This window comes from Canis lupus, chromosome X (genome assembly GCF_011100685.1).
Source record: "Canis lupus familiaris isolate Mischka breed German Shepherd chromosome X, alternate assembly UU_Cfam_GSD_1.0, whole genome shotgun sequence".
Taxonomy (NCBI): Eukaryota; Metazoa; Chordata; class Mammalia; order Carnivora; family Canidae; genus Canis; species Canis lupus.
In genome coordinates, this window is record NC_049260.1 from 77,200,062 (window position 1) to 77,226,952 (window position 26,891).

The window sequence follows — 26,891 nt, forward strand, 5'->3', positions numbered from 1 at the left end:
GAGTAAAATGTCTTTGGCTCCTTCCCTCCCTTCCCCAAATTCCCACAGAGGTAAGTCAACCCCAGCAGAGATGGAATGCTGTCTTGACAACTGGAAATCAGAACAAATCCCTTCCAGATCCCTGTAGTAGAGGGTTTCCATGAAGCCTAGAAAAGTGATTGCTGAGAAGAGAGCCTCCGTGCTTCGCTGCTCTCTGCCTCAATTCACAGTGTTCAGGGAAGCTTCTTTGACCCTGTGTGCTACCTACCACTTGACTTAGGAGGTGCACCCTGATGGGTTTCTCAACTTCAGTATTTTCACCTCCAGGGCACCTAAGGAGGAGCTTAGCCATCCTGCAGGGCTGCTGCCTTCCAGTCCATGCCCACCCTTGTCCTCTCTGAGTCAGATTTGTTTCAATGTCTAAGGAAGTCTGATATGCTGACTGTACAGATTGACCTAGACCAGGTGTTCTCAATTGAGGAAGTCTGTGGACCACCTGAAATGATATGCAAGGCTGCATATGTTTAGAAGATAGTAGAGTATGTACACTTATGAAAAGAACTGTACCCTAGGAACCTGAGAAACTATGATACATGAGCAGATTGACATCATGAAGAAGCAGAAGCTATAGGTAAAAACAGAGGAGATGGAGAAGAAGCTACATGGTAGTGAGACAGAAAAAGGAAGAAACAAATAGCAGGTGAGCTATGTTAAAGGGAGAGCACTTACTCCTTGCATTCCAGCATTCTTAACTAGAGAAACCTCTGAATCCCTTGGAATTATATTCAAAATTATGTGCATGTGTGTGTGACTGGGCGAGAGATGTATATTTTTGCTGGGTGTGTGCATTTGCTTAGGATAGGATCCATCAGTATCACTGGATGCTGAGAGGGATATGCAATATAAAAAATGTGAAGGCCAATTGGCCTAAAGAATATACTTATATATATCTTTTTACAAATGAGACTATATTTTTAGGAAAAATTAACAGAACATAAAATTAGCCATTTTATTTATTTTTTTTTTTTTTAATTTTTATTTATTTATGATAGTCACAGAGAGAGAGAGAGAGAGGCAGAGACATAGGCAGAGGGAGAAGCAGGCTCCATGCACCAGGAGCCAGACGTGGGATTCGATCCCGGGTCTCCAGGATCGCGCCCTGGGCCAAAGGCAGGCGCCAAACCACTGCGCCACCCAGGGATCCCGAAATTAGCCATTTTAAAGTACACATGCAGTGACGTATAGTACATTCACAATGTTGTGAAACCATTTCCTCTATATAGTTCCAAAATACTTTCATTAACTCTGAAGGAGACCCCCATACCCATTAAGCAGTCACTCCCAATTTTTCCCCTCCTCCCCTCCCCTAGCAATGACTAATTTGCTGTCTCCATGGAATTACGCATTTTGGATATTTCATATAAATGGAATCATGCAGTATGTGACCTTTTATGTCTGGCTTCTTTGCATAATGTTTTCAAGGTTCATTTATATTATAGCATGTACAGTATTTCATTCCTTTTTATGGCTGAATAGTATTTCATTATATTCCCATATTGTATTTTATTTATCCATTCAAACATTGGTGGATATTTGAGTTGTTTCTACATTTCAACCGTTGTAAATGCTGCCTTAAGCACTTCTGTATAAGTTTTTGCATGGATGTATGTTTTTATTTCTCTTGGGCATATATCTAAGAATGGAATTGCTAGGTCATATGGTAATTCTATGTATAACTTTTTGAGGAAATACCACACTATTCCACTGCAACATTTTGCACTCCTACTAGCAATGCATGAAGATTCCAATTGCTCCACATTCTCAAAAACAATTATTAATTGTTAATTTTTAAAATTTTTGCATTTTCCTAATGACTAATGATATTGAGCATCGTTTCATATATTTATTGGATATTTATATATCTTCTTTGGAAAAATATCTATTCAAGACCTTTGCCCATTTGGGATCCCTGGGTGGCGCAGCGGTTTGGCGCCTGCCTTTGGCCCAGGGCACGATCCTGGAGACCCAGGATCGAGTCCCACGTCGGGCTCCTGGTGCACGGAGCCTGCTTCTCCCTCTGCCTATGTCTCTGCCTCTCTCTCTCTCTCTGTGACTATCATAAATAAATAAAAATAAAAAAAAAGACCTTTGCCCATTTTTAATACTGAGTTGTTTGTCATTTTCCTGTTGAATTGTAAGAGTTCTTCATATATTCTGGATACAAACCTATTCCAGATATATAATTTGCAAATATTTTCTTCCATTTTGTTTCTTCCTTTGCCTTTTTCTTTTTTTTAAATTTTATTTATTTATTCATAAGAGACACACACAGAGAGAGAGAGGCAGAGATGGAGGCAGAGGGATAAGCAGGCTTCATGCAGGGAGCCCAATGTGGGACTCGATCCTGGAACCGCGGGATCTCAACCAGAGCTGAAGGCAGATGCTCAACCACTAAGCCACTCAGGCATCCTGCCTTTTTACTTTCTTGGTAGTGTATTTTTATTCACAGAAGTTTTTAATTTTTATGAAGTCCTATGTGTATATTTTTCTTTTTGTTGTCCTTGCTTTTGGTGTCATATCTGTAAGTCCATTACCAAATCCAAGGACATGAAGATTTACCCCTTTGTTTTCCTTTAAGAGTTTTAAAGTTTTGACTCAAATATGTAGGTATTTGATAATTTTGAGTTAATTTTTATATATGGTATGACTTAATCTTTGTAAATGGCTTTGTAAGATTTAAAGGTTCTTTTGATGGCAGAACACAACACACTGTCACAAAGATAGAAGGCAGAACTCTTTGTTACTTATAGCTACAAAGGAGTGAAGGTTGCCAGGAAGAGTCACATAGGGTTAAGCCTGGATAACAGGAACATACACCACTGTATAAGTTTAAGATATATAGCATGATGGTTTGATATACATATATTGTGAAATGATTACTACAGTAAGTTTAGTTAAGATTCATCATCTCATATAGACACAATAAAAGGAAAAGAAAGTCATTTCACCTTGTGATGAGAACTCTTAGGACCTACTCTCTTAACAAATTTCCTATAAATCATACAGAAGTGTTAACTATGGCCATTATGTGTTACATTACATCCCCATGACTTATTTATTTTATAACTGGAATTTGTGCCTTTTGGCCACTTTTCTCCCATACCTCCACCCCCCACCTCTGGTAACCACAAATCTGATCTCTTTTTCTGAGTTTGGTGGATTTAATGTATGTCCTCAGTGTTTTATAGTTTTCAGTGTGCAGGTCTTGATTATCTTTTGTCAGATTTATCCCTAAGTATTTCATATTTCTGATGCTATTGTAAATGATGTTGTTTTAAATTTTAACCTGCAGTTCATTGCTTGTAGAGGACTGAATAATTTCCCCCAATATTCATGTCCACCCAGCACTTCAAAATGTGACCTTATTTGTAAATAGGGTCTTTGCAGATATAATTAAGAACTGAGATATAGGATGATACCTGGCTGGCTTAGTTGGTAGAGCATGCAACTCTTGATTTCAGGGTTGTGAGTTTGAGTCTCATGTTGGGTGTGCAGATTACTTAAAAATAAAATATTTTTAAAGAAGGAGAATTGAAAGAGATCATATTGGCTTAGGTAGGCCCTAAATCCAATGGATGTATCCTTAGAAAAGACAAAGAACATATAGACACACAGAAGAGAAGCAGAAATTGGAGTTATGCTATCAAAAGCTAAAGAATGCCTTGGGCCACTAGAAGCTGGAAGAAGTAAGGAAGTACACTTATGTACTAACATTAGTACACTTGTGTACTAAACATTTTACCAAATGTTTATTCATTAGCCACTGAATTGATAATATGTTTTTTCTCTTTTTGTTAATGTGGTGAATTACAATGATTTTCAAATGTTAACACTCTTTGAATTCTTGGGATAAACCTTACCTGGTCATTGTATATTTTATCTTGTATATATAATCGGATTCTATTTTTACTAAAGTTTTATTAAGAATTTTTGCACATATGTTCATAAAGGAGATTAGTTTGTTGTTATATTTCCTTGTAATATAATTGTCTCGTTAGTTATCTGGGTAATTCTAGCCTCATAGGGTGAGTTGGGAGCTATTCCTTCCTCTTTAATTTTCTGAAAGATTTTGCATAGAATTGGTATTATGTAATTTTTAAATGTTTGGTAGAATTACCAGTTAAGCCACCTTGACTTAGAGTTTTCTTTGGAGGAAGTGTTTTATTTTTTATTTTTTTTAATTTTTATTTATTTATGATAGTCACACAGAGAGAGAGAGAGAGAGAGGCAGAGACATAGGCAGAGGGAGAAGCAGGCTCCATGCACCGGGAGCGCGACGTGGGATTCGATCCAGGGTCTCCAGGATCGCGCCCTGGGCCAAAGGCAGGTGCCAAACCGCTGCGCCACCCAGGGATCCCTGGAGGAAGTGTTTTAAATAAAATTTCCATTTCTTTTCATGGGAAGCATAGATTAATGTATAGAATTATCAAATCACTATGTTGTACACCTGAAACTAATATAACATTAGAGATCAAATATACATTAAGTAAAAAAACTTTAAAATTTCTATGTATTTAATAGCTGTAGAGCTTTCTTCTATTCTAATACATATGCTCAGTGCTATAAATTTATGCCTGATTGGTCCTTTTGTCATATTTCACAAATTATCATATGTTGAGTTTTCATTTTCATTCAGCTCAAAGTGTCTTATAATTTCTACTTTGATTTCTTCCTTTGGTTATTTAGACATGTATTGTTTGATGTTAATATAAATATTTGGGATTTTCCAGATATTTTTCTGTTATTAGTTTCTTATTTAATTCCATTGTCCTCAGAAGGCATACATTTTATGATTCAAATTCTCTTAACATTACTGAGACTTATTTTATGGCCCTGATTATGGACTATCTTGGAAAACATTCTATGCATAAATGAAACAAATACACATTCTCCTGTTGTTGGTTGCAAGTTCTACCATTGGTCAACTAGATAAGTTGGTTCATAGTGTTCAAGTCATAGATGTACTTGCTGATTGTCTACTTGTTCTATCAATTTTTTAGGGAAGACGTTAAAATCTCTGACTGTAATTGTGGATTTGTCTGTTTCTCCTTGAAGTTCTATCAGTTTTTGCTTCATGTATTTTATTTATTTATTTATTTTTTCCACTTTGGGTTTTTTATTTTTATTTTATTTTATTTATTTATTTATTTTTGCTTCATGTATTTTAAAGCACTGTAATATGTGAATGTTTAGAATTGTCATGTCCTCTTGACAAACTTACCACTTAAAATTAACTTACCACTTTCTATAACTGTAATATCTTTGGTATTATTCTTTGCTCTGAAATTTATTGTATTTGATACAAATATAGACACTCAAGCTTTGATTGATGTTAAGATTGTTCATCTTGGGGCACCTGGATGGCTCAGTGGTTGAGGGTCTGACTTTGGCTCAGGTAGTGATCTTGGGGTCCTGGGATTGAGTCCTGCTTCAGGGAGCCTGCTTCTCCCTCTGCGTTTGTCTCTGCCTCTCTCTGTGTGTCTCTCCTGAATAAATAAAATCTTAAAAAAAGACTGTCCATCTTTTTCCATTCCTTTACTTGTAATCAGTTAGTATCTTTAAATTTAAAATAAGGTGTTTAGGGATCCCTGGGTGGCGCAGCGGTTTGGCGCCTGCCTTTGGCCCAGGGCGCGATCCTGGAGACCCGGGATCGAATCCCACGTCGGGCTCCTGGCATGGAGCCTGCTTCTCCCTCTGCCTGTGTCTCTGCCCCTCTCTCTCTGTGTGACTATCATAAATAAATAAAAATTAAAAATAAAATAAAATAAGGTGTTTATAGGCAGCATATATTTTCCTTCCTTTTCTATATAATCTGACAATCTCTTCTTTATAATTTTTTTTAATTTATTTTTTATTGGTGTTCAATTTACTAACATACAGAATAACCCCCAGTGCCCGTCACCCATTCACTCCCACCCCCCGCCCTCCTCCCCTTCTACCACCCCTAGTTCGTTTCCCAGAGTTAGCAGTCTTTACGTTCTGTCTCCCTTTCTGATATTTCCCACACATTTCTTCTCCCTTCCCTTATATTCCCTTTCACTATTATTTATATTCCCCAAATGAATGAGAACATATAATGTTTGTCCTTCTCCGACTGACTTACTTCTTCTTTATAATTAAGGTATTTATATCATTTACATTAATGTGATTATTGATACTGATACGTTTGGGTTTAAATCAACCTTCTTGTTATTTGTTTCCATGTGTCCCATCTGCTCTTTTTTCTTTTTCCTCTAACATTTTTGATTGACTATTTTGAAGATTCCATTTTATTTCATATCTTGGTTCATCAGCTACAACTTTTTTCATGATTAAGTTTTATAATATACATTTTTTAACATTTCAGAATCTACCTTCAAGCGATATTAATGTGTAGAATAAGAACTTCAAAATGCTGTACTTTCATTTCCCTCTCCGGATCTTTGTGCTATGATTAACATACATTTTACTTCTACGTATATTACAAATCCTACAATACACAGCAAGCTTGGGGCAATCAGAATGCTCATATTATTTGTTTCTACTTTATTGTTTTTAAGATTTTATTTAATTATTTGAGAGAGAGAGAGAGCACAGAGGGAGAGGGAGAGAGACAAGCAGACTCCCCTCTGAGCAGGGACACCAATGTGGGACTTGATCCCAGGACTCTGGAATCATGACCTGAGCCAAAGGCAGACGCTTTACCAACCGAGCCCCTCAGGCGCCCCTGTTTGTACATTCTCAAGGAACTTTCCCCTCCACTGCCTAATGTTAAATAACTCAAAATTGATGTTTCATGTATTTTGTCCAGGTTTTAGTTGTTTCAGTTAGGAAGATAAATCCAGACCCTGTTATTCCATTTTCATTTGAAGCATAAATGTAGCTTGGTGTTTTAAATAATAATTAATCATGATGGTTTTATTTCACCTCTAACCAAAGTTTCGTTTGCTCTCTGGACTTCCTGGAAAAGAGTCCAGGGTCTGTGTATTCTCCCTGCTCTTTGACTACAAAGTTCAAATTGCACTGCTTTCTTTGGCCACAAGGTGGCTCTTAAATTTATTTTCTGAATTTCCTTCAATTGACTTGATTTTTAAATTTTAGAAAAAATAAAGTAATATTTTTATTCAAAACTCATAAGACATTATCTGCATAATTATCTTAATTTTGTTAGAAATACAGAAGGATTCAAAGATGTGCATACTTATCATTTGCTGAATACCAGTAAAAACATACTTACTGTGCTGAGTTTTTCATTCACCAAGTATCTACTAGATGTACATGATGTACTAAACCTTCAGTGGCCCAATGCATGTCAACATCTAAAACTTCTTTTTTATACATCCTTTTTTTAAAGGATTTTATTTATTTATTCATGATAGACACACGTGGGGCAGGGGGTAGGCAGAGACACAGGCAGAGGGAGAAGCAGGCTCCATGCAGGAAGCCTGATGCGGGACTCAATCCCGTGACTCCAGAAGGCAGGTGCTAAACTGTGAGCCACCCAGGGATCTTTTTTTTTTTTTTGAGAACCAAGGCACAATACCTAATCTCACTGCCTTCTCTTGGCTAAAACTTGTAGGCATTTATGGGGAGAATTTGTGCACCCTTTTGTGGACAATGATCACTCTTTGGGAGAAAAGGAGGCTCACAACGTAACATATAGAAATGATGTAAATAGGCAATTGCAGTCAGAAACTTAACTATGGCTATTCCCCTGGAAGGAACCTCATGCCCTGTTCCTTAACTGGCTTTTGCTCCCTTTCAACTGTATGTTGTCTGAACATTTTATCTGGAGCCTGGCTATTAACATACTACTTGCTCAGATGCCCCTTCAGATCCAAACACTATTAAGAACCAAGGGAAGCTAGTTAATAGCAGTCTCTATTTCTCTCTCTCCAGAAACTAGGATCCTAAACCGATCCTTCTCTGAGGTTAACAAGGCAACTTTGATCTGCCTTACATGGAAAAGATATACATTTTTCTGGGCAAATGCATGCCTAAACTTCTATTACAATATGCTATGAGTTCACATGTGAGTTTCCAGTTTTTCTTCAAGAAGGAACTGCTGAATATTGTTAGGCCAATGAAGCCACAATGCTTCTGTTTTCCAGGAAAGCTGATGCTAATGTTGACAATCAAGTGTAGGAAGTATGGTAGGGCATACGTTTCTCTCTTCATCAGTCTTCCCGCCTTTTCAACTCTAGCCTTCATCTTTATAAACTTCCATCCTGCATGAACGTGCCTTGCGTTTCAAGCACCTGGAGGAGGGAGGGCTTTGGAATTGCTTAGGCATCTGATTCGTGACGTCTGGTTTTGCTGAGTTATATGATGTTTTCACCTGCCTATCCATTTTTCCCTTTGGTTTCATAACTGCTATTGTGATGTTATATTCCAGAGCAGGGTTTGGCAAACTTTTCTATTAGGGTCGGATAATAAATATGTAGGCTTTGCAGGTAGGCCATACTGTTTTTTTCACAACTAAACTCTGCTATTGTAGTGCATAAACAGCCACAGACAATATGTGAATTCCTACGTATGGTTATATTCCAATAAAACCTTATTTATGGACAGCAAAAATTGGTTTTCAAATAATTTTTACATGTCAAAAAATATTCTTGATTTTTTTAACCATTTAAAAACGTGAAACTTAATCTTAGCTCATTTGCCACAAAACTAAGCAATAGGCCAAATTTGGCTCATGGGCTGTGGTTTGCCAACTTCTGTTTTAGGATCCTAACTTCTCAGGCACTTGGGCAGGTCAGTCAGTTTAGCGTTTGCCTTTGGCTCAGGTCATGATCCTAGGGTCCTGGGATCAACTCTGCTCTGTAGGGAGTCAGTTTCTCCCTCTCCGTCTGCCCCTCCCCCTAACTTGCGCTCTATCTCTCAAATAAATACATAAATCTTAAAAAAAATTCTAACTTCTCAGTTTATTTCCACACAAGACTGTCTTCATACATAGTATATATCTCATCTACATAACACACTTCAAAGCAATTTCATTTCTCAAGTTCTTTTGGGACACTTAAACCCAATAATCCTTTAATGGACTTCCCATAATTACCCACATTTGGGTACCCACTGAATTCATGGACATAATCTTCTGGCATCCAGAAGATTCAATGTAAGTTAGTTAAGTTAGTTCTTTCTTTACATTCATAGATTTCAGGGGGATGGGAGGAGGAAGGACTGTCTCAGACTGAACGTGAGCTTTGTCCCCATACACATCTTTATACATAGTCTAATGAACTAAGGTTTCTGTTTTTAAAGATTTATTCATGAAAGACAGAGAGAGAGAGGCAGAGACATAGGCAGAGGGAGAAGCAGGCTCCTCACAAGAGGCTGATGTGGGACTTGATCTGGGATTCCAGGATCACAACCTGAGCTGAAGGCAGCTGCCCTACCGCTGAGCCACCCAGGTGTCCCACTAAAGAGGTTTCCTGGAAAAGAACTCTATGCTTAAGGAAAGAGAGAACTAGACAGATGAGGTCTCTTCATGAAGCTAAAAAGGGAGAGGGGACTTATTCACACTTTTACAGAAGAGTGAGGACTCAATTGGAGTGTTCCAGAAAAAAATCAGTGGCTTTTTCACCTTGAGGATTCCTGAACATCAATACCCAGGGAAGAAGATGGGAATGGGGTACAGAAGCAGAGGAATATTGGTACCTACCCCTAAGTCCACATAAAGACCTGACTTTGGAAACTTCCCCAAGCAGCTGAAGGGAATATGTAAATGTTGGGTCATGCACATTCCAGTGAGAACAAGAACTTGGAGAAAGCTTACAAACATACTGCTTCATCAAGTACACAAGGCAGCTCTTGGGAGTTGTTATCATCTTGATTAGGTACCATTTTTTTGATGATTCTTAGAGATGATTCTCTCATCATTATTAGGTTTATATGTTTAAATAGGTGATCCAGAGGTAAGCTACAACTGAAATTGTATCACAAATGTTTAGATAAGTGCTCATATTGCTTTTACCAGGGGGCCAAGCCCTTTCACCAGGTAAAAGCAATGAGAAAATATAGTTATTTGTAATTCTATCATAAAAAGATAAACATGTTAACTTTTTATTTTATATACTTAGACTGTTTGTTCATATATAAAATCTAGAAGATTTGAAGTAACAGAATACAGAGAATGTCTTTTAAACTGCTTTATTAACTCCACAATATATAATGAACATCTTGCCATGCAATAGGGTAAAACTCCCCTGCTGACAGAATCTTACAGATTGGGTCAAAATACAACATTCAATTAGAAGCTGGTCATAGGAGGCCCATAAGAGACATATAACACTAAAAGGTTTACAACAAAGGTACATTGAGAACATGTAAATTTAGGAAGCAGGTGTGCCTTCCTATTTAACTTCAGGGAAAACGTCAGGATTCAAGGCATAAGGCAAAACTCATCATGATGGTCATGGTGAGGAGGGTCAGTGCTAACTGCCCGCAGACTATGACTCAATTGCTTTTCCCTCAGCTTTTCCATCAGCTGTCTCATCTCCTCCCCAATCCTTTCCATATTCTCTTCTCTCATCCTTCCCTGTGGTTCTCCAGGCCACTGAATCACATCCCACCTATACTGCAGGATGGGCTGCCTAACACGGAACCGCCTACGATTTACTCGAGGCACACAATATTCTCCAGCTTCCAAAGGGAGGGCTAAGGACTCTCCTTTATTAGCAACTTGCTCCTTTTCATTCTTCTTTTCGTTTTCCTGCTGGGCACTTTCCATGTTGACACTTTTCACCACTTGTTTCTCTTTGGACGCCATTGCTCCTAAAAGACAAAAGAGCAATGATTTTCTTAGTGGGCTGATCAGCACCGAGGACAGAGGCCCTACTATGCACATTCCAAGATTCAAAGCCCTGGATCTCTTCAGTTTTTTAAAATTTCATTTTCCCACCTGAGAGGCTCCCTACGCCCTCCAGGGGGCCCCCGGTCCGAGCCCCCCTCCCGCCCCCGTCGCTCCCCTCCCCGCCCCCCCCCCCCACCCAAAGCCCACCATTTTCCCTGCCGATCCCTTCCCAGGCCTCTGCAGGCACCAAGATGGAGGACGCGCTGGGGCGGGGGGAGGGGTAGGGAATTTGGGGCCTCAGGGTTTTCCACACGTTCCCCGCACGCCCCCTCTACTGTCCCCCACACCGACCTGGGCCTATCCTTGCAGTCTCCTCCTCCTCCTCCGGATTCTCGCCGCGAGTGCGCCGCCGCAACACTTGGACCAGCACACCTGCAGAGGGCCGGGGTGGCAGCAGGGGGGCTGCGGCGGCCGAACGCTTCGCGCGGACCCGACGCTACCCAGCCCCTCACGGGCCCCCCACGGCCCTGCCCCCACCCCCACCCCCAGCCGCCCCATCCCCCGCGCTGACCACCATTTTCTACACCAAGAAGGACCGGCGCGGCGCGGTGCGGGGCGGGGCGGGGCGAGAGGCAGGTGATGCCGAAGGGTCAGCGCCTCACCACAGCCCGGCGCTCCGCCTACCATTTTCTGCAGCCAAACGCGGGCCGCGGTGGGGCGGGAGGCTGCGGTCCCCCCGCCGCTTCGCCCCGGGGCTGCGGCACCCCGGTGGGCTCCGCGGCCCGTGTGGGCTCTCCCACACCAAGCCCAGGGATCGCTCCCCGTCCGCCGGGTCCCTTACCTGCTCCCCCTCCGCCTCCTACTCTTTGGGGCCGCCCCTGGTCCGCCGCCTTCAGGGCCACCGGGAGCAGGTACCGACGAGCGGGCGGGCGAGCGAGCGAGCGAGCGAGCGAGCGAGCGAAGGCCGGGTCTGGCGCTACAGCGAGGCGCGCGAGTCAGCGTTGGCGGGTCACGTGAGGCCTTCGTCACTGCTCGGGGCACCGCCCCCCTGCCGTGTGGGCTGCTGCCCGCGAGGTGGCGTTCGGCGGGGCCGCTAGCACAGCTCGCCTCTGCTGCCGCGTCCTTCTTAAGCAGCACCAGCCTGGGCTCTGTGACTCTCCCTTTGTGTATTCCTGGGCCTTTCTCTGCCTGCTGGGGAAGGGCAATATTTTCTCAGGGGCCTGTTGGCCATTCCCAGTTTTTCTCTGGGGACTTGCCTCTTCCTATCCTCTGCTCCAAGAATATGCTTTCTTCCACTTGCTGTGCTGTCTGCTGCCAGTGCTCTCCATTTTCCCTCCACTAAGATGCATAGAAGAGATGTGTCAGGAAAAAGAGTCAGGAGAGTGGATTTTTAAGAATTCTTAGTATCTGTTTTGTTCCTTTTATATTAAGCCCCCCCCAAAACAATATACTTTTTTTAAAGAAACTATATTTTAATTTTAAAATTAAAGTTGAGGACAAAAACCCAACCACCTGTTTCTTCTGCTAAGTCACTATATAAATATAGACTCTACAGGCAGCGTCTTTTTTTAGAACTTGGAAGAAAACACGGCAGCTGATGGCTCCTCTTGTTAGGGGCTCCCAGACACATGAGGCCCTTCCATAGGGTGAGCTAACGAGTCAGTAGTGCCCCAGAGTCTTAATGAATTTTCAGAATTAAAACACCAGCAATGAAAATTCCTTAACAAATTTCAGGCTCAAAAGGTAATATGTAGGTCTTTATTTGCAAATCACATGATTTAGAGAATCCTAACGTATCTACAATAAATGTACTATAGAACTAGTACTTTAATTCAGTGGAGTTGCAGCTATAGATGGATATAAAAAAAACTCCATTGTATTCCTGTATGCTAGTGATGAACAATTGGAAATTGAAAATGTGTTTTGGATAGATACAGATGTAAAGATACAATATAAAGATTAATGTAAAATACATGAAGGTCCAGGATTAGGAAACTTAGTACTGTTAAACTATCAATTCTCTCCAAATTCATCTATAAATTTAGTGTAGTAAAAATAAAAATTTTAGCAGGCTTCTTTGTATAACTTGACAAAATTACCCCAAATTTATATGGAAATGAAAAGGACCTAGTATAGACAATGATTTTGAAAAAACAGCACAGATGTGGAAAACTATATTATCTGATTTCCAGACTGAGGTTGTAGTAATAAAGGTAGTGTAGTAATGGAGTATACATAGACACTGAATTTAAAATTAAAAGCTTCTGCTCTGTGAAAGATATGGTTAAGAAAATGAGGGGCTCCTGAATAGCTCAGTTCATTAAGCGTCTGCCTTCGGCTCAGGCTCAGGTCCTGATCTCGGTCCTGGGATGGAGCCCCCCATTGGGTTCCCTGCTCAGTGGGGAGCCTGCTTCTCCCTCTCCCTCTACCACTTCCCCTATTTGTGCTCTCTCTCACTCTCTTTCTCAAATAAATTTAAAAATCCTTTAAAAAAAAACCTTAAAAAAAAGAAAATGACGTGGGAAGCTCATCAATATGTGTAACCAAAAAAGTTTATATCCAGCAGATATATAAAGACCTTCTAAAATTCAAAATAAGGCAAACAATGCAATGAAAAATGATCAAAAGATTTCAATAAGCATTTCACTAAAGTACATGTACAAATCACCAAAGAGCTCATGGAAAGCTGCTTGATGTCATTAATCACCAGGAAAATATAAAACAAGCAAACAAATATAAACAATGAATTACCACAACATGACCATCAGAATTGATAAAATTAAAAAGTCTGATAATCCTAGATTGTCAGATATGCACAGATATCTAAAAGATATTTTGAAGATATGGAAAAACTGGAAATCTCATTCCTCATTTGTTGCTGATGAGAAGTTCAACCACTTTGAAAGACTTTTTGATAGTTGCTTAAAAAGTTAAATTTATACTTACCATATGTCCAAGAAATTCCACTCTCAGGAATCTTCCCAAACAGAATTTAAACCATATTTCCTCAAAAAGATTTGTGTAGGAATGTTCATGGCAATTTCATCTAGATAGCCACGAAGTGGATACAATCCAAATGTCCATCAACAAGTAAATGTATAAACATTGTGATGTATTCATGTGTTAGGGTACTACAGAGCAACAAAAAGGAACAAACTACTGGTAGAAGCAATAACATAGATAAATCCCAAAAAACATATTATACTCAGGGAAAGATATCAGACACAAAAGACTGCATTCTGTTTGATTCCATTTATATGAAGTTTTGGAAGAGGCAAAACTAGTTAATATTGATATAAATTGGATGAAATCAGTGTTTGCCTGGCTTGAAGGTTGGAATTTTTCTGAGTTTAAAGGAGGAGTAACAGAACTTTCTCAGGTGAGGGAAATGCTCTGTGTCTTGATGGGGTAGTGACTCCATTGGTGAATACATTTGTTGAAAACATTGAACTGTATAGTTAAAATGTATGCATCTTATTGCATGTAAATTATATCCAATAAAGTTGATTAATAATCAAAATAAATCTAATTAAATACTTGCAAGACCATTACACTAAGAATTATAAAATAATTTTGAGAAACATTAAAGAAGACCTAAATAAGGATAGATATATACTGGGTTCATGTATTGAAAGACTCAATATTTTAAGGTTGTCAATTATTCCCAAATTGATCTATGAACTCAATGCAATCCATATAAAGATCCCAGTCAGTTATTTTTTGTTGACAGGCAGATTCCAACTATATATGTGAAAATACAAAAAAAAAATGTAGCCAAAAGAACCCTGAAGAAGGGAGCACCAAAACTTTCACCAGTAGATACCAAATTTAATACAATGCTACAGTGAGTAAATTATGAATAAATAATGTGATATTGTCTCAAAGATGAATTTACATACTCATGCATGTACAGACCTGTGAAACATACCTACACATACTGTTGCTTGATTTATGGCAAAGGTGACACTATAGTCAAATGGGGAAAGGATTTTTTTCCTAAGAAGTGGTGGTAGCAGATCAGTTGGGTATCCATATGTGAAAAAATGTATGTCAACTCTACCCTAAGTAATACACTAAATAAACTCCCAATGAATTGCAGATCTAAATGGGAAAGGTGAAAATATCATTCTACAGGAATGACAAGAACACAGAGGAAATTATCTTCTTAACTTTGGAATAGGCAGTATTCTTCTCTTTTTCAATTTAAAATTTTTAAATTTTTTTATTTTTATTTTTTTAATTTTTAAAAATTTTTAAAAAGATTTTATTTATTTATTCACGAGAGACACACAGAGAGAGGCAGAGACACAGGCAGACGGAGAAGCAGGCTCCATGCAGGGAGCCTGACGTGGGACTTGATCCCAGGTCTCCAGGATCAGGCCCTGGGCTGAAGGCGGCGCTAAACCGCTGAGCCACCCAGGCTGCCCTTTCTTTTTTTCAAAAAATTTTTTAAACCTATTTTGAAATTTTATTTATTTATTCATGACAGAGAGAGAGAGAAAGAGAGAGAGGCAGAGGGAGAAGCAGGCTCCATGCAGGGAGCCCAACGTGGGACTCGATCCCAGGTCTCCAGGATCACACTCCAGGCTAAAGGCAGCGCCAAACCGCTGAGCCACCGGGGCTGTCCTTTTTTCAATTTTTTATTTAAATTCTAGTTAGTTGAGACGCCTGGGTGGCACAGCGGTTGAGTGCCAGCCTTTGGCTCAGGGCGTGGTCCCGTTGTCCTGGGATGGAGTCCCACATCGGGCTTCCTGCATGGAGCCTGCTTCTGCCTCTGCCTATGGCTCTGCCTCTCTCTCTCTCTCTCTCTCTCTCTCTCTCTCTCTCTGTCTCTCATTAATAAATAAATAAAATTTTAAATTCTAGTTAGTTAACATACAGTGCAGTGTTGGTTTCAGGAGTAGAATTCAGTGATTCATTAGTTATATATAACACCCAGCGCTCATCATATCAAATGCCCTCTTTTCTTTTCTTTTTTTTTTTTTTAAGATTTCACTTATTTAGGGACACCTGGGTGGCTCAGCGGTTGAGTGCCTGCCTTCTGCCTGGGGTGTGATCCCGGATTCCCACATCGAGTCCCACATCGGGCTCCCTGCGTGGAGCCTGGTTCTCTCTCTGCCCATGTCTCCACCTCTCTGTCTTTGTGTCTCTCATGAATAAATAAATAAAGTCTTTTAAAAAAAGATTTTACTTAAAAAAAAAATAAAAAAAATAAAAAAACAATAAAAAAAAATAAAAAAATAATAAAAAAAATAAAAATAAAAAAAATAAATAAAAAAATAAAAAATAATAAAAAAAATAAAAAAAAAAAGATTTTACTTATTTATTTGAGAAAGAGAGTACACACGAGTAGGGATGGGGGCAGAGGGAGAGGGAGAGTAGCAGACTCCCTGCTGAGCAGGGAGCTCAATATGGGGCTTGATCTCAGAACCCCTCAGATCATGACCTGAGCCAAAGCCAGACACTTAATTGACTGGGCGACCCAGGCGTCCCTGAAGTCCCCTCCTTAATACCAAAGACCCATCTATCCCATTCCCCACCCATGTCCCTCCATCACCCCTCAGTTTGTTCTCTGTATTTAAGAATCTCTTATGGTTTGTTTCTCTCTCTCCCCCCCCCATATGTTCATCTCTTTTGTTTCTTAAATTCTACATATAAATAAAATCATATGTCTTTCTCTGACTTATTTTTGCCTAGCATAATACATTCCAGCTCCATCCCCTACTCGCCAATGGCAAGATATCATTCTTTTTGATGGCTGAGTAATATTCCATTGTGTATATATACCACATCTTCTTTATCCATTCATCGTTGGTGGACATTTGGGTTCTTTCTTTAGTTTGGCAATTGTTGATAATACTGCTTTGAATATTGGGTGCATGTATCCCTTGGAATCTTGGTTTTTTTTTTTTTGTATCCTTTGGGTAAATATCTAATAGTGCAATTGCTGGATCATAGGGTAGTTTTATTTTTAACTTTTTTGAGGAAGATCCATACTGTTTTCCAGGGTGGCTGCACCAGTTTACATTCCCACCAATACTGCAAGAGAGTTCCATTTTCTCCACATCTTCACCAACATCTGTTGTCTCCTGTGTTGTTAATTTTAGACATTCTGACAGATGTCAAGTGGTATCTCATCGTGGTTTTGATTTGTATTTCTCTGATGGTAAGTGATGTTGAGCATCTTTTCATGTGTTTGTTAGCCACCTGGATGTCTTCTCTGGAAAAGTGTTATTCATATCCTCTGCCCATTTCTTAACTGGATTATTTGTTTTTTGGATGTTGAGTTTGGTAAGTTCTTTATAGATGTTCGATACTAACCCTTTATCTGTTATGTCATTTGCAAGTATCTTTTTCCATTCTTTAGGCTGCCTTTTAGTTTTGTTTATTGTTTCCTTCGTTGTGCAGAATGTGTTTATATTCATCAAGTCCAAAGAGTTCATTTTTGCTTTTGTTTCCCTTGAATAGGCAGTAATCTTAAAGAGGACGCAAAAAGCACTAATTATGAAGGATAAAAATGATTGTAAATTGCACTTTATTAATACCAGAAATTTCTGTTCATCAAAAAACACCGTTAAAAGAATAAGGACGCAAGCCACAAACTAGGAAAAGATATAAGGAACGCATATATTTGACAAATGGCTCATATATATAATGTATAAAGAATTCTTACAAATTAGTTTTAAAAAGAGACAATCCAATTAAAAAATGGGCAAACACCTTAAAACAGCACTTCAAAAAACAGAATATCCTAATGGCTAATAAATTCATAGAATATGTTCAACTTCATTAGTTTACAGAGAAATACAAGTTAAAACCAGCATGTCATACTACTAACCCCCCTCCCCAGACAAACAAAATGTCTAAAACAATAAAGACAGAAAGTGTCAAGTGTTTATGTGGTACAACAGGAACTTGCCCTACCACTTAGGAAAACTCTTTGGTACAATATACAAAGGTGAACATATGCATACTTTACGACCAAGCAATCTCACTCTAGTTATACCCATAAACCAATGTGTGCATTGGTTTACCAAACATTTACTCATACGTTTATAATACTTTTTATGTTGCCAGAATTTAGCACATACCCACATGTTCTTCATCAGGAAAATATATAAATAAATCGTATATTTACACAGTGGGAAGTTACTCAGTAATAAAAATGTACAAATTACAACTACATGCAGTATGGATGAATACCGTAAAGATAATGTTGAGATAAATAAGCCAAAGTGAAAAAGAGTAATGTATATGAGTTTTATGAGTTTAAACAAAGGCAAAACTTTGATGTTAGAATTCAAGGTAGTGGTATCCTTGAATAATGAGTGGAACAGAGTTTCTACAGTGTTGGTTATGGTCTGGGGGTTTTTCTTACATTTTCTTTAAAGTACTGCTTAAATGGTTTTAGTTTGTAAAATGTCACTGAGCTAGGTACTCATGATTTGGTCACTTTTACATATGTATTTATTTTTTTATTATTTTCTTTTTTAAAGATTTTATTTATTTATTCACAAGAGACACAGAGAGAGAGAGAGAGAGGCAGAGACATAGGCAGAGGGAGGAGAAGCAAGCTCCATGCAGGGAGCCCAATGTGGGACTCCTCGATCCTGGGACTCTAGGATCCTGCCCTGAGCTGAAAGCAGATGCTCAATCTCTGAGCCACCCACGCATCCCTACATACGTATTTTATACTTTATTTAAAAGTTCCCTTAAGCTAGTATCCAAGATCTATAAAGAATTTATTAAACTCAACAGCAAAGAAACAAACAATCCAATCATGAAATGGGCAAAAGACATGAACAGAAATTTCACCAAAGAAGACATACACATGGCCAATGAGCACATGAGAAAATGCTCTGCATCACTTGCCATCAGGGAAATACAAATCAAAACCACAATGAGATACCACCTCACCCCAGTGAGAATGGGGAAAATTAACAAGGCAGGAAACAACAAGTGTTGGAGAGGATGTGAAGAAAGGGGAACCCTCTTGCACTGTTGGTGGGAATGTGAACTGGTACAGCCACTCTGGAAAACTGTGTGGGGGTTCCTCAAAGAGTTAAAAATAGAGCTACTCTTCGACCCAGCAATTGCACTGCTGGGGATTTACCCCAAAGATACAGATGCAGTGAAAAGCCAAGCCACAAGCACCCCAATGTTTATAGCAGCAATGTCCACAATAGCCAAACTGTGGAAGGAGCCTTGGTGTCCACTGAAAGATGAATGGATAAAGAAGATGTGGTCTATGTATACAATGGAATATTACTCAGCCATTAGAAATGACAAATACCCACCATTTGCTTCAACGTGGATGGAACTGGAGGGTATTATGCTGAGTGAAATAAGTCAATCGGAGAAGGACAAACATTATATGGTCTCATTCATTTGGGGAATATAGTGAAAGGGAATAAAGGGGAAAGGAGAAAAAATGAGTGGGAAATATCAGAAAGGGAGACAGAACATGAAAGACTCCTAACTCTGGGAAACGAACTAGGGGTGGTGGAAAGGGAGGTGGGGCGGGGGGTGGGGGTGACTGGGTGATGGACACTGAGGTGGGCACTTGACGGGATGAGCCCTGGGTGTTATTCTATATGTTGGCAAATTGAACACCAATAAAAAATAAATTTTTTTTTTTTTTTTAATTTTTTTTTTTTATTTATTTATGATAGGCACACAGTGAGAGAGAGAGAGGCAGAGACACAGGCAGAGGGAGAAGCAGGCTCCATGCACCGGGAGCCCGATGTGGGATTCGATCCCGGGTCTCCAGGATCGCGCCCTGGGCCAAAGGCAGGCGCCAAACCGCTGCGCCACCCAGGGATCCCAATAAAAAATAAATTTATAAAAAAAAGAAGATGTGGTTTATATATACAATGGAATATTCCTCAGCCATTAGAAACGACGAATACCCACAATTTGCTTCAGCGTAGATAGAACTGGAGGATATTATGCTGAGTGAAGTAAGTCAATCAGAGAAGGACAAACATATGGTTTCACTCATACGGGGAACATAAAAAATAGTGAATGGGATTATACGGGAAAGGAGAGAAAATGAGTGGAAAAATCAGAGAGGGTGACAGAACATGAGAGACTCCTAACTCTGGGAAATGAACAAGGGGTAGTGGAAAGGGAGGTGGGTCGGCAGATGGGGTGACTGGGTGTCTGGCACTGAAGGCAGCACTTGACGGGATGAACATTGGGTGTTATGCTAAATGTTGGCAAATCGAACTCCAATAAAAAATATACAAAAAATATATAAAAAACTAAAAGTTCCCTTAAGGCAAAACAAACTAACATCATCTTTATTATGGTAAATTGTTAAACTTACAAAAAAATTCTCACACTATTGGTGGGGATGTAATTTGGTATATTCTTTCTGGAGAGCTATTTGACAGTAATTATTAAAAGTCTTAGAAATGAGAGGAGGTGTGTGGGGGAATGGGGTAACTGGGTGATGGGCATTAAAAAGGGCATGTGATGTGATGAACATTGGATGTTATATACAACCGATGAATTATTGAAAACTACATCTGAAACTAATGATGTACTATATGTTGGCAAATGGAATTTAAATTAAAAAAAGAAAAAACAAAGTCTTAGAAATGCTCATACTATTTGATGTAATAATTTAATTGTTTACATTCCAACATACTTAAAAAAATCATACATGTGTTTGGAGATTTACACATAAGGATATTAATTATAGTAAAACAAATATAAGTAAAGTAATTGAAAAACATGAGCAAAAATATAAGCAAAAAATGAAAAATACAGATTAGTTGCCTTAAACAAATCATTGCCTATTAGTATAAGTGAGTTCTGTAAAACAAGAAAAATATCCTGTATATACAATGGAATATTATTCATACACAAAAAGGAATGAAATCTTGCCATTTACAATAACATGAAGCTAGGGAAACAATGCTAAGTGAAATAAGTCCTTCAGAGAAAGATAAATACTATATGATTTCACTCATATGTGGAATTTAAGAAACAAAACAAATGAGCAGAGGGGAAAAAGAGAGAAAGAGAGAGAAAGAGAAACCAAGAAACAGACTCTTAATTTAGAGAACAAACAGATAGTTACCAGAGGGGAGGTAGGTGGAGGGATGAGTGAATAGGTGGTGGGGATTAAGGAGTGCACGTGTGTTGTGATGAACACCAGGTGATGTATGAAAGTGTTGAATCATTATATTGTACATTTGAAACTAGTATAACATTATGTTAACTATACTGGAATTAAAATAAAAAGATTAATTAAAAATAAGTACATAAATATATAACTTGATTAAAGAAAAAGAAAGAAAAAATCCCACATCTCATATTTCATTGCAAAGAATTTGGGCACAAAGACAGCCTTGGCTGCAAGGGAGGCTGGGGAATGTTAGTTTCTAGTTCAGTGATCAAGAGTTCTTTGAAAAAAAAAAAAAGAGTTCTTTGAAAACTTTGGGGAAAAGAATCTTATTACTTAGAAGAAGATGGGCTGGGATGCCTGGGTGGCTCAGCCTTTGGCTCAGGGCGTGATCCTGGATTCCCTGGATGGAGTCCCACATCGGATGGAGTCCAGCATCGGGCTTCTTGCATGAAGCCTGCTTCTCCTCCCTCTGCCTGTGTCTCTGCCTCTCTCTGTGTGTCTCTCATGAATAAATAAATAAAATCTTTTTTAAAAAAAGAAGAAAATGGGGAAAATTGTTATTGGGGAAAATAAACCACCTTGGCTAAAAGGAGTAATAGCAATAAGGTGGCACTTATAAGTCAAAATTTGGCAAAGTTGTTCATTTATTTATCTGAAATACATCCACACACAACTCAGTTCAGTGCAAAGCATAAGGTTTTTTAATTCATATCTAAGAACAATCAACTGGGTGAATATCATTATAGTATAAAGATAACTTGATCATTCATATTTGTTATAACTTTGTTATAGTTATTTTTGTGAGCATCACTGATAATTTCCTTAGTATGGATGCTTAGGAATGGATCTGTAGAGTCAATGGGGAACCTATATTTTAAATCACATGCCACAGTTCCATAAAGAAATGTTAATATATTTGGATTCTATTATCTGAAAATAAGTGAGAAAGCCCTTGAGGAAGTACAGAGCACATATTTCCTGACTTCGTATCATAAAGAGCTTGCACTGAACCTGCTTTGCAATCATAGACTGTTAATAGACAAGCACCTCTAAGGAGGAGCAAGTGAACTTGTACCCACAAAGCAGCATGAGACAGGATAGAGTGATTAATGGTAAAGACAGGGCTGGGCTTGGGTTCAGTCAGATAGTTCTTTTCTCTCTTTCCTACCTTACTACTAGGTCATTCCTACTTTCTGAGGCCCAGGTCAAGGTCTTTTTCCTCCTTGAGATTTTCTCTATTTCAGGCCAACCTAGCCACTTGTTCTAGTTTCTATTGATCAGACAGTTCACCCTTTTGTTCAGTTGTCTCCAAATGGCCCCATGTGAAAGGGTATTTGGCCTACCAGAGACAGTATATGTTTCACCAATGTTGTGCATTTCTCTGAGACCTAGCCATTATCATTCAGAGCATATAAGGCAGTGCTGGGCATGTGAAGTGCACCCCAAAATAACTCTTAAGTGAACAAAGGTGGGAGAAAACATAGGGACATTTTCAGACAGTCCTCATTCTAAAGATTTTTAAAAATTTATTCATGAGAGACACACACACAGAGGCAGAGACATAGGCAGAGGGAGAAGCAGTCTAGTTTCCCGCAGGGAGCCCCATCCCAGAACTCCAGGATCACGCCCTGAACTGAAGGCAGACACTCAACCATTGAGCCACCCAGGCGTCCCAAGACAGTCCTCATTCTAAAACTTGTGTCCATCCCTGATTGAACACTAACCAGCTATGTAACCTTGAACACCTTACTTAAATCTCTCAAAAGGGGAGGAGGAGAGGATAGAGGGAGGAACATCAGAGAATTGTCTGCCCTAATAGTTCAGATAAAAGGTCATAAGGACCTGAAACAGGATAATGATGAATTCGGCTGTCACAGTGAAGAAAGACAGAGTCTTACTGGCTAAGGAAGGGGTGAGAATCAGACAAGACTGACATTTCAAGAAAGAGCCACTAGACAAACTAGCATGGATGGTTGCATTAATTAATATTAAGAGTATGGGATCTCAAAGATAACTATAAAATATCAACAGAAGACTTGAAAGTCAAGTTGGTCCTAGTCACCAAATGGTATCTGGATAAGGGCAAAATGTTAGAGTCAATATTTTATTCTCTTGGATATCATTGCCAACTTACAGGAATTAACAAAGAGGATCAGGTGGAACTGTAAATAGGCAGTTAGAAAATCTAGACTCTGGGAAAGTCTACTAGTCAAACAGCTCAAGTTCTTCCATAGATAATTTTCAAGAAAAAGAAAGAAATGGAGCAAAAATCTGTACATTAGTAGGGACCTTAAATAAATATAAACATTTTTAAAGAGCAAGACTAAACTATAATGTCTAGGTATGCATACTTGGAAGATAAGGACAAAGAAACCAAAGAATGTGATTACTGCAAAAGTCAGGATAGTGGTTACTTTTCAAGGTAAAAAAGGGAAGCTTCAATTAGGATGGGGCAAATAGGGGCACCTGGGTGGCTCAGTCGTTTAGCAGCTGCCTTTGTCTCAGGTGGTGATCCCAGGGTTCTGGGATCTGGGATCCAGTTTCACATTGCATTCCCGCAGGGAGCCTGCTTCTCTCTCTGCCTATGTCTCTGCCTCTCTGTGTCCCTCATGAATAAATAAATAAAATCTTTTTTTTTAAAAGGGATGGAGCATATAGAGGAGCTTCTGGGGTGGCTGGAAGTTTTATTTATTGATCTGAGTTATGGTTATTAAGAGTGCTCACCTTATACTATTTCACTAATGTTTACATTTTTTATGTTTCTGGGTTATATTTTGTAATAAAATACTTTAAAACTCATAAGATTTCTTTTCGTCTACAGAAGTATGATCTAAGACACCATTTCAAAACTCAACGTGATAGACACCAAGAGCAGTAATGGTGAGATCCTAGAGTTTACTACTCACCTCATAATTAAAAAGTTTCATAGTTTTAGGGTTTTTTTTTTAAAGGGTTTATTTATTTATTCATGAGAGACACACAGAGAGAGGCAGAGACGTAGGCAGAGGGAGAAACAGGCTCCCCATGGGGAGCCCGATGTGGGACTTGGTCCCAGGACCCGGGGATCACGCCCTGAGCTGAAGGTACATGCTCAACCACTGAGCCACCCAGGTGCCCCCATAGTTTTAGGTTTTATATTCACGTGTATGATCAATTTCAAATTATTTTTTTTTTTGTGCATGAGGTGAAGATCACAGATACCCTGTGAGGAGATATCTTGGCAACTTTGTTGAAAACCAATTGACCCAAGCGTGAGTGAGGCAGGCGAGCGAGCAGCCTGCCCACCGGCCGCCGCCGCTTCCCCTCCATTAGCAGGAGCCCTGCAGACTAGCCGCCCCAACACCACCCTCGTCGTCAGGCAGCGAAGGCAGCGCGCGCCTACCTGGGGGAGCGAGAGCGAGAGAACCCGCGAGCGCCTAGTGGAGGAAGCTGGCCCCCGCGAGCGCGCCTGCGCACAAGTGGCGTGAGGGGAAGTCTATGCCCTCACTCTACGCCTTCCCTTCTCCATCTCTCCGCTCCCTCCCCACCCCCCAACCGCGGAGCAGAGCCACTTTGACTTTGGAGGCCAAAGTCAGTAAAAAGGAGCTCCACTCCAACCACCACGGGACCATGGAGACCTCAGAAAAAGAACAGCAAGAAGCAATTGAACATACTGATGAAGTACAAAATGAAATAGACAGACTTAATGAACAAATCAGTGAGGAGATTTTGAAACTAGAACAGAAATATAACAAACTCCGCCAACCATTTTTTCAGAAGAGGTCAGAATTGATGGCCCAAATCCCCAATTTTTGGGTGACAACATTTGTCAACCATCCACAAGTGTCTGCACTGCTTGGGGAGGAGGATGAAGAGGCGATGCATTATTTGACAAGAGTTGAAGTGACAGAATTTGAAGATATTAAATCAGGTTTTTATTTTGATGAAAATCCTTACTTCGAAAATAAAGTTCTCTCTAAAGAATTGCATCTGAATGAGAGTGGTGATCCATCCTCAAAGTCCACTGAAATCAAATGGAAATCTGGAAAGGATTTGACGAAATGTTCAAGTCAAACATAGAATAAAGCCAGCAGGAAGAGGCAGCAGGAGGAACCAGAGAGCTTCTTCACTTGGTTTACTGACCATTCTGATGCAGGTGCAGATGACTTAGGAGAGGTCATCAAAGATGATATTTGGCTAAATCCATTACAGTACTACTTGGTTCCCGATATGGATGATGAAGATACCTGATTTATTTATTTTTAATTATGTTTTTTGTGCTGTTGATGTCATATATAAGAAACCATTGTCTAAGTTAAGGTCACAAAGATTTATGCTTATGTTCTCTTCTAAGGGTTTTATAGTTTTGTTTCTTACACTTAGGTCTGTGATTCATTTTGAGTTAATTTTTGTATATGGTGAGAGTTCAGCTTTATTCTCTTGCAAGTGGTATCCTGTTCTCCCAGTACAATTTGTTGAAAATTTGATTTTTTTCCCCATCAAATTATCTTGGTGCCATTCTAAAAATCAAATGACGATAATATATGGGCTTATTTCTGGAGTTTCAATTCTATTCCATTGACTTGTGTGTATATCCTTTGCCAGTACCATCCTGTTTTGATTATTATAGACTTGTACTAAGATTTGAAATCAAGAAGTGTAATTCCTCCATCTTTGTTCTTCTTTGACAAGATTATTTTCGTTATTCTAGGTTCCTTGTAATGCTATTATGTATTTGAAAGTCTACTTTTTCATTTATTCATAAAAGGTAATTAAGCTTTTGGTAGAGATTGCATTGAATCTGTAGATCTCTTTGAGAAATATTGCCGTTTTAACAATTTAATCCTCCAATCTATGAATATGGAATGTCTTTCTATTTACTTAGGTCTTTACTGTATTTCAATAATTCTCTGTAATTTCAGAGTATAAGATTTACACTTTTTTGTTAAATGTCTTCCTAAGTATTTTTTTGATGATACTGTAAATAGAATTTTTCCTTAATTTCCTTTTCAGATTGTTTGTCATCGGTATATATAAACACTACTGGTTTTGTGTGTTGATCTTATACCCTGCAGCTTTGAATTCATTTATTACTTCTGGTACCTTTCTTGTGGATTTTTTAATGATTTCCTATGTGTAAGATCCTGTTGCCTGCAAATAGAGATGGATTCATTTCTCCCTTTCCAATCTGGATACTTTTGATTTCATGGGTTTTTTTTTGCCTAATTGTCCTGTCCGGAACCGCCAATACAATGTTGACTAGAAGTGGTGAAAGCAGGCATCTTTGTCTTGTTCCTGTTCATAAGAGGAAAGCATTCATTCTTTTGCCAGCAACCATAATGTTAGCTGTGGGTTTTTCTTATATGTCCTTCATCAGGTTGAGGATATTTCCTCTATTTCTACTTTTTTGAGAGTTTTCTTCATTATTATGAAGAGCTGTTGTATTTTTTTAAAAAAAAACATCCTTGTGCTGTTCACTAAAATAAAATGATGAAATGAAATGGTAATGTGGTGGGTTTTTTTATTCTATTAATATGATGCATACATATATTGACTTTCTTGAGATTAACTCTGCTTGGTCATGGTATATAATTCTTAAATGTTTTTAAATTCAGCTTGCTAGTATTTTATTGAGGGTATCTGCATCTATATCATAAAAGTCATTGATCTGTAGTTTTTTAATTTTTATTTATTTATTCAGAGAGAGAGAGAGAGAGAGGCAGAGGCACAGGCAGAGAGAGAAGCAGGCTCCACGCAGGGAGCCCGACGCGGGACCCCGCGTCTCCAGGATCACACCTCCGACTGCAGGCGGCGCTAAACCGCTGCGCCACCGGGGCTGCCCTGATCTGTAGTTTTCTTGTGATGTCATTGTCAGGTTTGGGGATCTATCTATTTGCATAATTTACTTTTTCTCATCCTTTTACTTTTAACTTATATGTACCTTTGAGTATAAAGTTTTTC

General features: G+C 39.1%; 2 protein-coding genes across 2 annotated transcripts; one reads left to right on the top strand and one right to left on the bottom strand.

Annotated features, from left to right (window-relative positions):
• Positions 1 to 10,157: 10,157 nt before the first annotated feature.
• LOC100688940 (protein BEX1-like) lies at positions 10,158 to 11,805 on the bottom strand. Its single transcript, XM_038586565.1, has 3 exons — positions 11,658 to 11,805; positions 11,168 to 11,248; positions 10,158 to 10,797 (listed from the first exon to the last, which is right to left on the bottom strand). The coding sequence occupies exon 3, from the start codon at positions 10,790 to 10,792 to the stop codon at positions 10,406 to 10,408; it is 387 nt and encodes a 128-aa protein (XP_038442493.1). The 5' UTR covers positions 10,793 to 10,797; positions 11,168 to 11,248; positions 11,658 to 11,805; the 3' UTR covers positions 10,158 to 10,405.
• Positions 11,806 to 24,427: 12,622 nt separating this feature from the next.
• Positions 24,428 to 26,300, top strand: LOC100682922 (protein SET-like). Its single transcript, XM_038586566.1, has one exon. The coding sequence runs from the start codon at positions 24,429 to 24,431 to the stop codon at positions 25,008 to 25,010; it is 582 nt and encodes a 193-aa protein (XP_038442494.1). The 5' UTR covers position 24,428; the 3' UTR covers positions 25,011 to 26,300.
• Positions 26,301 to 26,891: the final 591 nt, after the last annotated feature.